The sequence below is a fragment of the Agelaius phoeniceus genome, chromosome 1, assembly GCF_051311805.1.
Source record: "Agelaius phoeniceus isolate bAgePho1 chromosome 1, bAgePho1.hap1, whole genome shotgun sequence".
In the NCBI taxonomy this organism is placed as follows: Eukaryota; Metazoa; Chordata; class Aves; order Passeriformes; family Icteridae; genus Agelaius; species Agelaius phoeniceus.
In genome coordinates, this window is record NC_135265.1 from 91,819,918 (window position 1) to 91,837,115 (window position 17,198).

Here is a 17,198-nt window from a genome sequence, read left to right on the forward strand (position 1 = left end):
GGAATGTTCCATAATCAAGCCTTACTCGCTGAGGTCTCTTGGGCTGTGCTGGATCAATGGCTTAAGGAGGGTGAGGCGAGTTGCCTTCTGGATCTGTCTTTATGGACCTGCAGAACCCAGATGATCAGCTCAAAGGTAGTTTTTAGGATGAATAATGTGAGAGGCAATTAATACTGTCTTAACATGATCCTCTCTATTGGAAAGGACAGTGTTATGGGTTTGAGGGTGGCACTAAAGAGTGTCCTACTCAGAAGCTGAAAGCAGGTTGCAGTATAGTATGCATAAATAGATGTTCCCAGTGTGTGCAAAAACGTATTTTGGGACTGCTGTCACCAGTTGCTGTCATTTTAACAGCATACTGTAATTGATATGCATTTGTTTTTCTGAATAATCCAAAAGTAGGAGTGAAATGATTCAGTTGGAAAGTAGGAGCTGGGATACTTGGCTGACACATGGATAATAAAAGTACATCTTGAAGTTTGCAAGTGTGAATACAGAAGATGGGCTGCTGAGGCGCTTCTGTGGTAAACAGGAGTTGAGGAATGGAAAAGATGAGTTATGACCACTAGGCTTTCAATCAGGTTTTGTACTTGTAGTGGGTTTTTTGAAATTTTTATATCTTGTGAAGTGGTAATGTTTAGTGTCCATAGGCATGCCACTTAATTGTTATTCAGCAACACTGCCAAGCATTTCCATTTCAGGGATTCATTAGCTTTTTAAAGATTTTCTTCTGCTATAATTTTTCCAGGGTTTAAATGCTTTGGGTTTGTAATCTCCCGAATGGGATTAATTTTTAAGGCTTAGTGAAACTCTTTCATTACAGAAAGATAAGGAAAAGTGTGCTTCACTTTAGCAACACTGAGACTGCTAACAGTTGAGATCTTCTAACAATTTAGCAAGAAATATGTCTTGGAAATAATATCTGAGATAAACATGCAAATCTGCGCAGAAGTTGAACAATATGGGTGGGGTTTTTTTGTTTTGTTTTATTTTGTTTTGTTTTGGTTTTGTTTTTTTTTTTTAATAAGGACTTCAGGGTACTGCTCAGGTCAGGGTGGCATGCTGGCCAGTGGCCAGCAGCCTGCAGTGCTACCATGGTGGGTCACTTCTCTTCACTCCTGTGCTGCCTTCCACCACGGAGCTGGTAAATTAAACCCATTTTTTAGCGCTGGCCTCCTTCTTGACTTTGGAAACCTAAGAAACGTGTGTTCTGGTATGTCTTGTAGTAGGCTGACCTTTTCCTGCAGTGTGGGGTGCGTTCAAGGAAGGAGGCAGCAATGCAAAGTGAATCACAAACAGTGTGGGGATTGCCTTGCTCTGTGCCAAATTATGTTTTCCATCTCCTGCATGTAATGTCAGGCAAATCCATTGAAGTCTTTAATCTATAATTAGACTTATAAGCTTCTTTAGACCTTTTGGGTTTCCTTTCTTTAAATGGAATACAGCATTTTTCCCCCATGAATCTTCCTGACATATTTTTCAAAGATTGCTTTCCTGGTGTTTTTTATTTTTTTTTTTAATTTATTTATATTTTCCTTCAGCTTTCTAAACTGAGTATGTAGAGCTCCTATTTCCATCAAGAAATGAACTCAAAATTACCTGGTACAAGTGACTGATGTATATGGATTTTTTTTTTTCCTGGCAGTACTGAGCAGAAATGTTTTTCAGCAGGCTAAATTAAATATGTATTTCTAAAATTGGATTCATACAGTGGGTTTTTCTGCATTACAATTAAAGAAGTTAATTAAAATGTCACTTGTCACTCCTTTTTATGTGTCAATACATGAATGTCTGGCTAAATAAATCAATTCTTTCACCAGGTGTTGATGTGAGACAGTTCCTCTGTATAAGCCCCTCAGGATAAGTTACAGCCTGGAGGGACAAGCATTCTTGTACTTCACTATATCAATGTGTGTGTTTATGTGTACTACCTATGTATATATGTCTGTATGCACACGTGTTGTCATAGGGCGTTCCTGTCATGTTTGAGAAGCAGCCTTTGGGTGCCTCCTTTGCCTGAGTGTCATTTGTCCTGTTGCTTCCTCATTTTCATATATTTATTACAGAACAACTCTACAGAGTTATTGTTTCCTTCATAAGAATTTTAATATTAGGCATAATCAGATTCAGATTTTTTTTCTTTCTGTACAACTGATTTTAATAGATACTGCCTAATCTCCAAAGAAACCTATAAGCCTTTTTAAATTGCAGACACAGCAGACATAAATAGTTTGTTAAAATATTCTCAATGTGCTATAGGTAAGCAGTTTGCATCTAATATAATTTTCTTAGTGTTTTGGGGAATTTTTGTGCCCCTAAATTGACCTAAAGTATTTTCCTGCTGCATTTTCTACTGATCAGTTTTAATTTCCCTTTTCAGCTCCCCATAGCACATGTTCTGGAGGACTCGCTGCTGTTCTGCTACCTGCCTTGGTATCTGTTGTGATTTAGCAGTCTACAGAAGTTGAAGTCTGTCCTTCTGCCCCTTTTATTGCCCTTGTTGACTGCAGGCAATAAAAGCTGCCAATATGGATGCTCTGAGCAAAGAGGAGAAATTGTAGAAGATGCCATCGTTATTTTAAAATTCTTCTAAACCAGGGGATTCTTTTAAGAATTTATACATTTGGCTCAGCTATAACTTTCTTGGCATCCTTATGTTCATTTAGGGAAGTTCATATATATATTTATAGGAAATACATTCTGGAGCTTAATCCAAAGGTTTGCAAACTTTCTGGCTCTCCATAGAGCGAAAACCATGCATTTCTATATCTGTTTTACGTTTTCGTGGATTTCACTATTAGATTTTGCCAGTTGTGTGGTCTCTCCAAATTCTGCTTCAGTGTGCATACATTTCAGTTTTGTTGCTGGTTGTTTGGTTTGGGGTTTTTTTTCCTCTTTATATGTTGCTGTTCCTTCACAGTCGTATTTTTACTGTCTAGCACTTGTTCTATTTTCCAAAGCAACAGTTATCGCTAGTTTATGTTACTGTTTTTACTCCACTTAGGTTTTGCATTTCTTTTTTTTTTTTCTTTTAATCTGAGGCACATTTTGTTCATTACTTGTTCTTCTATTTGAAATTGTGCGAAGACAGCTACTGCAGCTACACCAGCCCAGAATACCTCCTATTATTTGTCTTTTTAGACATTTTGATAGTTTGCAGAATTTTATTCATAATGCTTCTGTGGAAATGGAACCTCTGTAAAAGCAACTTCCTAATGTCTTCTCATACAATTTTCCATACACATGCATTTCTTTTAAGATTCTGTGTTCTTGCTTGCAGTTCGTAACTAGCATGCAAATGGATTTGAGAATTGTTTCCTGAAAATTAAGAAATGCTTTTGCACTTCTATTAAATGTTATCCCCCCCACCCTTTACAGATGCAGAGAGAAGAAATATGATTATTATAGCCTGCCAAAAACCTCAGTTGTGATAGCTTTTTATAACGAGGCTTGGTCAACGCTTCTGCGAACCGTTCACAGTGTTCTTGAGACATCTCCGGATATACTTTTGGAAGAAATTATCCTTGTAGATGATTACAGTGACAAAGGTAGGAAGAACAAGTCTAAATAGTATTGATTGTTGATGGGCTCTTTTGGTCAGCCAGTTCATAGGAGAAAGAGTTATGCTGTTCAGGTCACATAACACAAAACTGTACGACAAAGACCTCTCACTGAAAAATAGTTTTTCTTGTAGTGTGCCAGAGAAAAATTTGGCTTATGTACCAAATTTAGTTTGGAATGGGGAAGCACATTTGCTGTGCGGTAACATGAGTGCTGGTGTATATAGATAGACTACAGTCTGAACAGAGCACTTTGGGTTTTCTGAATTGAGCAAGTTTCGATTGCACCAATGCTCCCCTGGTGTCTCATATAATGACAGTGACCTAGTTCTTTGGTCTTGTTTGAACAATAGGACATAAAGGAAATGCTGGCATTTTCCACCACACATGAATTGTGTTAAGAATAAAACTTTTATACAGAAAGTCTTAAGTAACATTTGAGAAGCTCTTATTGATCTGGGGATGTATTACAGAGGTAAATGTGAAGTGTTCAATTGCTTAAAAGTAACTGTGATTTGTGTCCAAATCCAGGTTTTGTGCTTTTTTTCATGTCCTTTCTAAACATGTATAGCCAAATCTGAGTTCAAAGTACCACAATCTTTAGAGCCCTACTATCAGTAAAATGCTAGTGAGGAGAGAGCTTCCTATAGAAAGACATAAACAAATAATTTCAGAGTGTATTATTCCCTCTTTTTTTGGCTTGTTACAGAACATTTAAAGGAGAATTTGGAAAACTACGTGGCTGGCCTGCGCAAGGTGCGTCTTATCCGTGCAAATAAGAGGGAGGGGCTGGTCCGAGCCCGGCTGCTGGGGGCGTCTGTGGCGAAAGGAGACATCCTAACATTCCTGGACTGCCACTGTGAATGCCATGAGGGCTGGCTGGAGCCACTGCTGGCAAGGTGAGCTTATGCTCTGGGCTGGTTTTCTCTCCCGTTGGAGAAGAAGGGGTGAGACAGTTTGGCCCATTTCTGCAGTGGAAAAATGACTCATGGTTCACCAAAGGTTACTGCAGTCTGGTCCCTGAGGCACTGCCAGTGTTTGGTGTTTGTCTCCTGGCTGTGGGGGAGCAAATGCAAAAGGAAGTTTGAAAGATCATGGCGTGGTGGGTGGGGGTTTTTTGCTTGTTTGTTTTTGTTTGTTTGGTTTTTTTATTTGTTTTCCCTGAGGACCAAGCTGCCTCTTCAGGCAATGGAAAAATTTGGTTTTCAAGAAGATGAGTCCTCACCTTCAGCTTTGGAACTACATTGGTAAAGAAGTCTATTTCTGTCAGCCTGGATGAGCAGAATGTCTGGAAAGGTGTGTGCCCTGCAAGGCAGTGTTTGCATAAAACAAGTCAATAAACTCCATCGTCTTAGTCCTGAGCAAATCCACCTTTCCAGACTGGTTCTGCCATAAAGCATCATGGTGTAGGATAGGGAGGAGTAAATATTATGTCAACACTAACTCTTATTTGGAAATCATCTGTCCTGGGACACTTTATGCCTATGTGGTCTCTTGTTAATTCTGCAGATCCGTCAGGCTGTTCAGAAAACTTTGGTTAATTAAAAGCAAGCGAACAAACAAGAAAAAAACCAAGGAACTTTCCCAAAACTCTAACAAAAAATCCCTAGAAACCAGAACACTAGCCTTCCTTTTCGGCTGAGAATATTTATTATATTCTTGAAGACTCACCCATGTGTAGCCAGCAGCCATACATCAACTTTTCCTGCTATGGGTTCAGCCACTGGCACCTCACCACAGCACCTGCTGCTCCTGAATCACATTACAAGGCTCTGTTGGTTTTGCCCCTTTTGCCAACAGCTCATGGCTTTACCTGCTTGGATGCCATTAGCAGATAATGATAGATACAGGACCTGAATCAGACCTCCAAAATACTGTATGTAGAAAACCAACTTTATTTAAAACATAATTAAAAAAAAAAATCTTTACCAGGCCTATGTTTTGATTTGGATCCTGTTAAGATTCCCACAAGGTACTGCAGAGTAACAGAAAAGGACCAGGAAAAACAGCCTGAATACAAACTGGAGAGAGACTTCCAAAAGCACAAAGTGCCTTGATGTGCGAATCTTCCTGATTTGGAGTGGGACTTGTGTTCCCAAATTCCCCACGTCCCTTTGATATTGTATCTATAATACAATTTCAGTTTTTTGTTTTCTTAAAATTGTCATACGTACCTTGTTTCTAAATTTCACACCGAGTGTATTCCAGATAACTGGGGGGTAGCTATGATAGCATGAAGAAAGGAAAAGGGATAAACCTCAAATCATGGGCATAGGTTTAACAACTGTCGCCTAAAAAAGTGTATGATGGGGGAAAGATCTGTGATTTCTTCGCTTCTTTAGCGCACCACTAGATGGCAATCTTGAGGAAGGATTGGGATTTTTTTAAATGCAATCGTCACCACCTGTAAAAAGTTAGCCCTCTCTTGGAATTCCTGCCGTTCTTGCTGCAGATGCAGACATGCATCTCTAAGGCGTTTTTCTGCGGCATATCCGATTCAATGTATGGCAGCAATACCACAGTGTTAGCATTTTGCAGTGCAAACATAGTTGTATTTGTAAGCTGCCTGTGCATTGTACCATCTAGTTAATTCTTAACTTACAGAAAAGATGATGGCTTTTCACTTACTTCATTCCTTTCATAATTGATATCATATGCCAGCTACCTACTTTTTATTTTCCTACTTGTTACAGGAGGAGAAAAATATTTTTACTTTTTATTGTTGTTTTTTTCCTTCTCTACGTGTGGATATAATTTTCATTGCTTTGTACAATGAGGATTCCTACAAAGTTTTATGCAAGTGAGACAAGAGATAACAATATTTGTATAAGCCCTTTTGTGTGCTCTACCAAACAAGGTCTCAATGGGAGATCATAAAGAAGAAAACAGCTGTTTCACATATTCCCTCCAGCAACAAGAGGACATTTCACACTTCGGGCAGTCTTTCTCAGCTCAGACAATACTACTTTGGAATTGCTGCTGTTCTCTGCTGCATTTAACCATCACAAGCTACTTTAATTTCACAGTGTAAGCCATCGGTCAGTCTACAGATTTTTAGCCTAACAATCCCATGAGGAATGAGCTCCCTTTGGATGACAGATGCACTGCATCACTTACTTGTTTGGAAATGTAATGCGTTCAGTTTTCCTTCACCTCTGAAACATGTAAATACAAGATGCAAGGCTAAAGTGCATATCTGCATCTCTAAGTGAAACAAGTGACTGCATGTCACTGAACTATCAGGGCATGTCTAACACTAGAACAGAGAAGATGCTAAACAGTGATTTAAAAGAAAGATCTTGGCTTGAGCTTGTGTGCTTGATGTTGCTCCTAGTACTGAGGGAGGCCATTCTAGAAGGTGAGGAGAAGACTAATAATCCCACTGCTTCCTGTAAGGATGAATCCTTTTGGAAAGGAATCCTGAAAATCCTGCATGATATTGAGAAATGGGAGGAAGGGGTTTATCTCCTTGTAGAAGTAAACCTGCAAGAAATGTCATCAGCTCTGATGTATTCGTAGTATGATAAAGATTCTTGACTATCTTTAGATCACCATTGGTATTAGGAATGTCATTCTGCAGTGCTATCTTGTTTCTCCTTTTCATCTCCTATGTTGCCAGGGTTTCTTGAGGCCTCCTTCAGTTATGTTTCATTGTTGGAGGTCTAATCCCCATGTTGCAGGTTTGGTTTTTTCTAAGCTCAGGCCTTCTTTTTGAGTTGCTGTTACAGTACTCACTGCAACATTTGCAGATGATCACAGTTACAAGAACAGCCATGACTTCCAAGGGCCAAGAGTCTGGCTGGTTTATTATTCATCACTGCGAAAGTATGCAATCAAACTGCTCTCTTAAATAGCTACGTGTACAAAAGAAAATGAACATTTTTTTTCCTTGATAAAGTGGTGCTGGCTATGGCAGCCAAGCCAGATGCTGAATGTGTTATCTCAAGCCATCTGGCATATCTTGCTTCCACCATCCAGGAAGGTTGATGCTTGCCAGCGGAGTCCATCCTGATACATCCTCCTGATGTAGGAAAAGGGGGGTTATTCTTGTATTTATTGTATCATCATTTCCTTGTTATTACAGCATGAATTGAAAAGGAGCAAAACTTCATGTTTGGTATCGTAAGCATTCTTTGTTCTTGTCAGTTCTATTTTTTTTTTTTTTATTATTTTTAGAGATGTTTCTAATGGAAGTCACCCTTTTGTTTTAAAACCTTACCAGGATTGCTGAAGAAGAAACAGCTGTTGTCTGCCCTGTTATTGATGTTATTGACTGGAACACATTTGAGTACTTGGGAAATGCTGGTGAGCCACAGATTGGTGGATTTGACTGGCGCCTGGTCTTCACTTGGCACAGTACCCCTGAAAGAGAACAAAAACGGAGGAAGTCCAAGACTGATGTGATCAGGTTAATTTTTATGCATCCTAGAAACTGTGAATGTATTTTTGATTTCACCTGAAAATGCCAGGTGCTGAAAGATATTTGGGAAGTGAATATATTACAAAAATGGATGTATTTTGTTTAGTTCCCCATTTTTTTTTCTAAAATAATTCCTGTTTACCATGTTCCTGGAAAAAATAGTGCTCTAAAATATGAAAATCCTGTTTCATCTTCCATATGGAAAACTTATTGCAAAGTAGTCTCTTGACTCCTCTAGAGAAAGTCTTACAGATGCTTACCAGCACATGGAAAGAGTGTAACTGATTAACTAATACTGGAGGATGTCCTCTGTGCAAAGCAAAGAGCTCTGTGTTGTAAAAAAAATGTATTATAGGCAATGATGAAAAGGGAAAAAAAATCACCAACCAGTGAGAAGGTAAAAGCAGTTTTGAAGATTTTTTTTCTGTGCTGTGTGGTTCACTGTGCTATTTTCAAAGGTGAGCCATTTTGCCAGCTCTTTACTGGGGTGAAACAATACAGCTCTATCCACCATGGTTTCTGTGAAGGACTAACTCACAGAGCTCAGGCTGATGTCTTCATTATGGGTTTTAGTTTTGTCTTATTTTAAGACAGGATGCCATCAATTGGTATTACTTGTCACTCAACATTGTATATTTAGGAGAGGTAAGAGAATAGAACAAACAAGGCATCTGGAAAATGGGAATGGTAGACAAGATCCTGATAGCTGAGGGTCTGCCATGTTCAACCTAGCCCCATCTGCTATGGAAGTTTCTGTATTTCAGCAGTTTATTGAAGTAAATTAACCTGTTTGGCATTTTTAATACCATAATTTTGTTAGTACTTTTATCTATTATTGCAGAGACCACAAAAAATGGAATTATTATTTTTTCTCAGTCTTTTGTAAGTTGCTTATCATGATATTAATACCCAGTATTTCACAAATATTAGTGTACTTATCCTCAACAGAATGAACTTTTTTTCAAATGGGAAAAGTGAGGTAGTAATTGAGTCTTTCTCAGCATGTATTAATCCATGTCCTCCTTAAAAGAAAAAAATCCAAATAGAATGAATATTTTTAAAACATTTAGTTCAAATATGATGCTTTTTTTTCTTCATGATAAGAAGAATTGTCTTTGACATGACAAGAGGAAAATAATGAGGGATAAAGTTTCAGGGTAGCCTGAGGACTGTGAGCTTGACAAGTGTCTGGAGAAAGCAGCAGTGCTGGGAGTGGTGTCACCAACAGCTTGGTTTGGAGGGATCTGGAGGGAGACAGAAGGACTTGACTGGTTATGGAGTTTATTTTTCCTTCTGTCTTGTCTCATCTCATTCCATTCTTTGAAACAACATATGACAGTGAGACAGTGTTGCTTCAAAAAGATAGCTGGTAAAATTAGTTTTGACAGATTAAGAGTAATTGATCATTCATCTCGCTTTTGTTGATATTTACCTCAGCAGCAATTTAGTTAAATTCACACAATGCCAGATGAACTTAGTTCTAATCACCATTATATACTTGGCACTTTAAAGAAAGTCATCCTAAGACTGTAAATAATAGGGAACAACATTGAACAAATACAAATTTATGTATATGGGCACACTCTACCATAATGGAAGTACATCCCTTAAGTGTGCTGTCACTGTGGGCCTTGTGATCTTCAATCATGTCCTTTGAAGGACATGAGGACCCAGTCCAATGAGGACCCAGCCATGACTCCTGATTTTTATTTTTTTTCCCCAAACTTAGTAAAAAATTTAGGAACAGACGGATGGGTAGATTTTCTTAGAAAGAAAATAAATCTCTTTAGGGGCCATATTTACTTAATAATTTAAGTCTGAGAGTTTTTTCAATTGATATTAGTGGGATCAAGAATGTTGGTTTTAATTACTAAAGCACAAGTATTTTTTTAATTATTGCTTAAGTAAAATAGATAGGGATACAGCACGTAGAATTTCAGAGCCGACTAATACAGTTCTGCCACAAAGAAGTTAATGTTCTCTTATGTGAAGAGGCTCTTCATTTGCACACAGACACTGCAATTGGAAAAATTTATTTTAACACAATATATTTACATTCTGGTGTTGTTTTAGGTACAGTTTTTTAGTACAAAATTAAATTCAAATGGCCTCATAATAATTGATAAATTTCTGACTGTTACTTTGTATCCAGAAAAGACTGAGAAAATAGAAAATAGAAATATATTGTATTTTCTTTATCTGTTACATTGGTTTAATATTATTTCTTTTTATACAGTTCAGAGTTACTATTCTCTTTCATAGGTCTCCAACCATGGCAGGTGGATTATTTTCTGTGAGCAAGAAGTACTTTGATTATCTTGGTTCCTATGACACAGGAATGGAAGTCTGGGGAGGAGAGAACCTTGAATTCTCATTTAGGGTAGGTGGCTTAATTGAAAGTTTCTTTTCCTCAGAATACAACAAATTCCTGCTTCTTTCTTCATGCCCTTTTACTTAATGAGGTAGCTGTAATGTAAGCAAGTGCTAAGAAGGGAGTCTTTTGGAAGTGTCTTGTTCTTGCACTTCAGGATCACTGTACTTTTCTTCCAAATAGCCATTTTAAAGCAATTTTTAAATACATGTCTTTGTTTTGAGCTCTAGTATAAAATGTAAAAAGGGCTGTGATACTAGTGGGTGAAGTTTACATCCTGAAGCTTGAAGAAGGTCATGGGGAAGATTTGCGGTGCTTTGATGTGACTCAGAGTTCTTGCTCTGGTTGATGGAGCAAGCAGTTCCCAGTGGGGCAGGAGAAGGCAGCCCCTGTACTAATTTTAAGGCTTTCTTCTGTTCCACCTCAGAAAAAGTTTGTACAAAGTTTATAAGAGGTGGAAGATCTCCAGTAACTGTAGAATTGTGCCCACAGGAGGCATGACGAAGTGCTCAGGTGTGAGACAGATAGCTGAAATGGAAAGGATTTACAGCAGGAAAAGAGAGGAGACACAGGACAGTCCAGACTGATCAGCAAAGCAGAGTTCTCCTGTGCTCAGCTGTTACCAGTGCTGATTACTGCTGAGCACTGGCTGCCTATGGTTTACCCCAAATCACACTTAGCTCATTGAAGCCATCCCGTGGTGACGTAAGAGGGATGCCTCTTTTGGCTTTCATGGAGTTCACAGCTTATTATCTTGAATTACGCTTGTCTGTTCTGCCCATCATCTGTTATTTTTGATGGTCATGTTTGCATTTCTCTGAGTCATTGACTCATGGTTCAGGAGGATTTTTGGATTTTTTACCAGGTGACAACAGATTTTAAGGTTAAATAGCATTTTAATGTTACAAAACTACTTTCTTGAGAAAGGAGACATCAGCACACTGTCTCTCTGGATGTCTGTGTGTTAACCAGAGAAGCATGGAGTCTTCCTGGCTGCTGTTACGATTTCCTGCTGCCCGTCGTGCAGAAATCATAGAAAAAAAGGTATAAAAATAAGGAACAAAAATTATTAGGAATAACAAGCACAGGCCTAGAGTTGATATGGTTTCTCTCTGGAGGGAGACTTCTCAGCTGGAAACGCTCTTCGATCTGAGTTCATGACTACCTCCTTTTTCATCTAGGGAACAGTTTCTGGCACATAAGCCCAAACACAGCCTACTCAGTAGTCTTGGTCTAGTTCAGCAGACCTCCACCTGAAGGGAGAAGCAGTTGACCCACCTCCATCAGCCTGTGACCTTCTGAAGCAGGAGTCTCTGGGCCCAGTGTACCCAGAACTTCAACTCCTTGAAGAAAATCTCTAATATGGCACATTTGGCATGCAGTTCTTGGCTTTCTGCACTTCGTGTCTTGCTTTTGGGGAGACCAAGGCTTGCATGCAGCATGACCCTTCCTTTTGGCTCAGAGTGCCCCAGTACCAGTTGCTGCTTTAGACCCACCCTTCCATTGCCCTTGACCTCTACGAAGCTCTGGCAGCCAGTCTCATTTTGTCTATCATGGTTCCCCTGAGCCAGGTCTCCATGGGGTGCAGCAGCATGTACGAGCAGTGCCTTTACTCCTTCAGCATGCAGGACAGAGGTCTCCTTATGGGATAGAGGAAGACTCAGAGGTGGCCTAGCACACAGGAGAAGCACAAAGGGAGCAGCAGAGTCCCCAGGAGAGAGCGCACAAGCACTGTGCAAGGGTCTAAGCCAGCATGTAGGTGCAGGTGGTTCAGGCGACTCCTGGGAGACAAATGATTTAACAGGACAGCCTGTGCAATGGCCAACAAATATGCCTGGCCAATTTTCCTAGTGCAGATTGCCAGTAGCATCTGGGTATTTGTACGCAACATGCTTTGCTCTGTTTGATTTGGAGCCCTTGTACTTGTGCTCTGTGTGGAGAGGATTTTTGTGGAACAGAGCAGAGTGCTACGATGCTGTTTAACTGTGTTCTTTTGGCTGCCTGCAGTGTTCCAAGAGGTCGGAAGGGATAAATCATTGTTAGTGTTGTTGTCCTTGTGTTTTCTAAACCTGTCAGACCTGAAAATTAGGAGCAGAACTACTCAAAACCGCTGTAAATTAATTTATTATTGCTCTCATCTCTGAAAACACCACTCTCTCCCAATGACATGAAAAGACTTGTCCTCAAGCCTCCTCTTTCTTGAACTTCGATTATTCTGAGCTGAAGAAATTCTCTATGGTTTTGAGAGGTGCAACAAGGACAAAGCTTTCACTAAAAGCACAATGACTAAGAGAGATGGAGGCTACGTGCTGAATGCAGAATCGAGTCAATGTACCTTGGTTTTGGATTGCTTAATGCTATTTGGCTGGATAAGATTTCACTTCATGGGCATAATGGGCATTGAAACTCCTCTTTCTGAGGGATTCAAAACATGCTCTTTCATCTTCTCCCTCTTGTACTCAGAGCAAAGGGAACCTGGTCACAGCTTCTATCCCTTCTCTGCTCTTGGTGCCACAAGTGGCGCTGCAATGTAAGTTTGTTTCTGGACCAAGGCCTAATATGTCTGTGGTCTGTCCTTCAGCCTACCATGTGCAAAAAGGCCTTTCTTCTCAGAAGTGTTACTGCCCATGAGCCTGGGTGATACAACTCAGAACACCTGGGGTCTTCTCTCTTCCAGTATTTTTGTATTGTTTCTTTTCGTCTGGATCTGGAACTCTGTCTTGTGTTGAGAGCAGCTAGGGTGAGTGTGTCTGGGGTGCCTCTCCACCCACCCAGCTCCCAGCAGATTGTGTATGAGCACCACACTGGGGGCTTAGCCACAAGTTGTCAAGAAAACATTGCAGCAGAGAGAGAGCAGCAGAAACATAGGGTTTTCCACATTTTGCCCTTTTTTAGGATGTAGCATCCTTTCTATTTTTTTTTATTTCTTCCAGATAGTCTTAAAATGTTAGAATAAGCTGGTAGAGCTTTTACTCTTTAGTATTCATTGACCCAGCACAAGGTCAATTGTCCAGAGACCCTGGCAGGGACAGCAATCCCAAGGTGAGATTTTGAACATTTTCTGTAGGTTTTCATAATGCCACCATCTGTCTCTGAAAACAAAAGAAAATATGCCGATAGTCTGCATGCATCAAGATGAAAGTGAAAGTGAAAAAAGGAATGTCACCTTGTTTTCTTATTGAAGTGGAGGAAAAATGTGTGCTTTTATGATGAGAGCTGTGAGTTACCCAGACCTAGTAAAGAAACAGATCTACATGTACGTGAGCTTGCAAAATATGCATGAAACCTTATGTGTTTTTCTGTTAAGAAGGTTGAACTAGTTTTATGGAGAATCTTCTGCAGAACCACTTACTTAGCATTTAGTAATCAACTTTAGTTTCTCTATTAAATTCCTTGCTTTATTTTATGGCTGTTCATTTGTACCTGATTTTATATAGAGGTCATAATTTTTCCATTAAAATGAAAGTGAATAAACCTTTTGAGGAACTGTTTAGCTGAAGTATATTCAATTTTCTTTTGTAATAGGATGACAAGATAATTTTTGTACTGTTTTTATGAAATACTTAGAATTTAATGAGCATTGCTTAGCAACCTACAGTTATTTTTTAGAGAGCTTTAATTATTAAAAATTCAGCTGTTACGGAATTCTCTTTTTGGCATCAATTTAACAGAGGTATGGTCAGTTTGTTTCATTCCTTTGAAATCAGACTTTATCATGGATGAGCTGAGGCATGTGCTTCCTTCTTAACTACATTTTTATTTCAGTAGTCTTTATCATCTGTTCCTAATATCTTCTTTAAAAGTAGGTGAATTAATAAATCTTATATGGAATGTAACACTGGAAATTTTTAAACTAATAACCTTATGGCTCTTAATATTTGCTGAAAAATCTTGAATGGTAAATTGCAGCTTTAAAAAATAATCTTGAACATAGAAATAATAATTATGAAAAATGTTTTTTTGAAATTGATCTCAAAAAAGGATATTGTAAAGTGAAAGTGGATAGCTGGTTTCATAGCAGCTTTCAAAATGGTAGTAAAGTAACTTACCTAAGAAAATATGCAAATTGTTTGAAAGATTAGTACAGAATTCTAGATTTACTGTATAATTCTTTAATCATCTTTGTTCAAATGACAAATATGCCACTTCCCTGAAAAGAAGCAAAAAAGAGGAGAGAAACCTCACATGGAAAAAGAAGAAATTAAAATTTTAAATCCAGGAAGTAATAATTATCCAGTAGTCCCTATAGATGTTTAATGAATTACCTCTATCTTTAAAGAAACTCTCTGTTTTAAAAGTAAACATATGTATTAGAGTGCTTACACTTTGGTAATTAAATACAGCATTGTGCCATGAAGAAAGTATGATGTTGTTATCCAAAACCAAATCAATGGAGATGACACTCATTGATTTCCAAATTTAGAAATTTTAGAGAAATTCTAAGTAACTTTTAAAAAATCCCCTAAAAGTTAGCAGTCTAAAACCAAGTCCTATCTTGTGTGAGCTGAAAGACTTTATCTTTTTAGATCACTAAAACTCCCAGAGAGAGAGTTGGGAAAAGTCTCACCACTGATCTTTGGCACTCTTAGCAGCAGAGCTTTTATTTGCTACCTTATATCTTTCACTCCTGCTGTATTTATTTGAATAGCATATAATTAAAAATGTATGTCTTATACAAGAAAGTTATCAGGGAGCAAACCTCTACCCCTTAGACCTATCCCAGCTAATTTCCTTTGTCTTCCATTTACAAAGGAATGATGAGCTGCCACTTATGCATTGTTGAATACATGAGGAGAATTCTAAATCTTTTATGGGAAGTCCATCAGAGCCATTGGTGACAGCCTCAGCCTCAAGTTAGTTCAAGTACAGCAACATCTCCGGCCTTCCTCCTATCTGGCAAAATTTCAGAAACCTTGTTTCAGGCACCCTTCAGAAACCGGGCATCTGCCATGGTGTGGTCACACACAATATTGAATAGGAAATGCATAGTTCTGCTTTCCTTTCAAGTAATCAAACTTGAGATCAGAATGGGTGATGGGAAAGTGGCTGTGTAGATGAACTGCCAAAAGTCTTTGGTTTTCAAAGGAGAAGAATGTAATTACAAAAATGTGTATATAGTGCTGAGGCTAATGGATCCACTTGATGGTTGTTTCTGGACTTTATCTCATGGGCTGTACATTTCCCAACCTGGGGAGCCAGAGAAGCAGGAGTCTGAGCACCTGGGCAGAGTGATGGTTTGCAGGGATCTGCCAATTCCACATTTGGGTGCAAGTACTTCCTTGGCATCAAGCAGGAATATTGGTTTAAATGGAGGAGGTTGTTTTGTTGTTGTTGGTTGGACCATCCTAAGTTATAGAAGTACTTTGCTTTTTCTTTTCATGTGTTGGGTCTGGGGTACATTTCCCAGCTTTCCAATGGAAAAGGTTAGTGAGATTTTATCACCAGGCACCTATACCTCCCTTCTAGATTGGTGAATGTACAAACGGGAAGCTTACCTTTGTCAAGTTGGCTTTCCAGTAGAATATATAGATGGTATATAGATCTATAGATTTCTGGTAAGAATTAGTTATCAGTTACTGGTTTCTTTCTGAGATAGCTATTTACATACTTAATTTGGAAAAGAAACATGCTTCTTTTGTCTTTTAATTTTTTATTTTTTTTAACAATGCCTGCATGACTTGTATGGTAGATCACATCTTATCATGAGAAAATAAAACTAAGAAAGGAATATTGCACTCCAGATAAAACCAGAGAGTGATTATCTCCTTGTGAACTCAGAGCAAATTACTAAGAGCAACAAGGATGTAATTTTATCCAGTTTAGTCATCAAATGAGACACAAAATTATTGTATGTGTTACTTGTAGTATGGTGTGGTATTCTTGAGACGGTGTTGCTCTTACACAGGCTTATTGTTACTATATCCTTGAGCTTGCAAAAGACAAAATTAATGATACACACTGTCAATTCTTTGCTCAGATATGGCAGTGTGGAGGAAGTCTTGAGATCCATCCTTGCTCCCATGTAGGTCATGTTTTCCCCAAACAAGCTCCGTACTCACGGGCCAAAGCTCTGGCAAACAGTGTGCGTGCAGCTGAAGTGTGGATGGATGAATATAAACAACTTTATTACCACCGAAACCCACACGCTCGCCTGGTGAGTTCAACTCTATTGTTCCTGGAATTTCAGAATTTGTTTTCAACCTACTAACTATTGACTAAGCTAATATTTAACATGAAGTGCTTTCTATGTTTATTTCTTATTCCTTCTGAAAGTTTTTCCCAGACATAGAATAAGTGTATAATTTTTAATTCTTTGGAAAAAAAATAAAATTCTGTAAGAGTACAAGGTGGCCCAATCTATGTCAATAATAAGTGAATAAATGAAAGAATAATATGAAGTGGGGTCATCAAAGCAAGAAGGAGTTGTTTTGCCTAAAATGTGCACTTCTGTGAAATGGCTGATCCAGGACACTCAATAAGAATTCCACACTTAATGAATGCAAATCAACAAGTTTCAGTGGACAGTAGACCTTCAGGTAAACAGCATGTTAATAATATTTAGCAAAATTACCTGTCTTGTGATAATTGTAAAACTTCGGACTGATGTAAACGAAAATAGATTTTTCTGTTTGATTTACTGCTGCACCATGTTCAGTTAAAAAAAACCCAAAACACCAACAAGTAGAAACCAAAATCAATATTGAAATGATTAAATTAATCAAAATCAGTCATTGCAACTCAGATGAAAATGTTCCTAATAAAATGTTTCAAGTATCAGTTTTGTCAGTTTTGAGGTTCTTTAAAGTTGAAATTTTTATTTTCCTTGAAATGAAAATACAAGATCATT

The 17,198-nt window shown here is 38.4% G+C and overlaps 1 protein-coding gene across 1 annotated transcript in view; it reads left to right on the plus strand.

Moving 5' to 3' along the window:
• GALNT12 (polypeptide N-acetylgalactosaminyltransferase 12) overlaps window positions 1-17,198 on the plus strand; it is a 47,331-nt gene that overhangs the window by 10,826 nt on the left and 19,307 nt on the right. Inside the window, exons 2-6 of the mRNA XM_054637713.2 lie at window positions 3,379-3,548; window positions 4,270-4,459; window positions 7,783-7,968; window positions 10,243-10,360; window positions 16,329-16,505. Of these exons, the coding sequence (XP_054493688.2) occupies window positions 3,379-3,548; window positions 4,270-4,459; window positions 7,783-7,968; window positions 10,243-10,360; window positions 16,329-16,505 (841 nt within the window). The remainder of the gene's footprint in view (window positions 1-3,378; window positions 3,549-4,269; window positions 4,460-7,782; window positions 7,969-10,242; window positions 10,361-16,328; window positions 16,506-17,198) is intronic.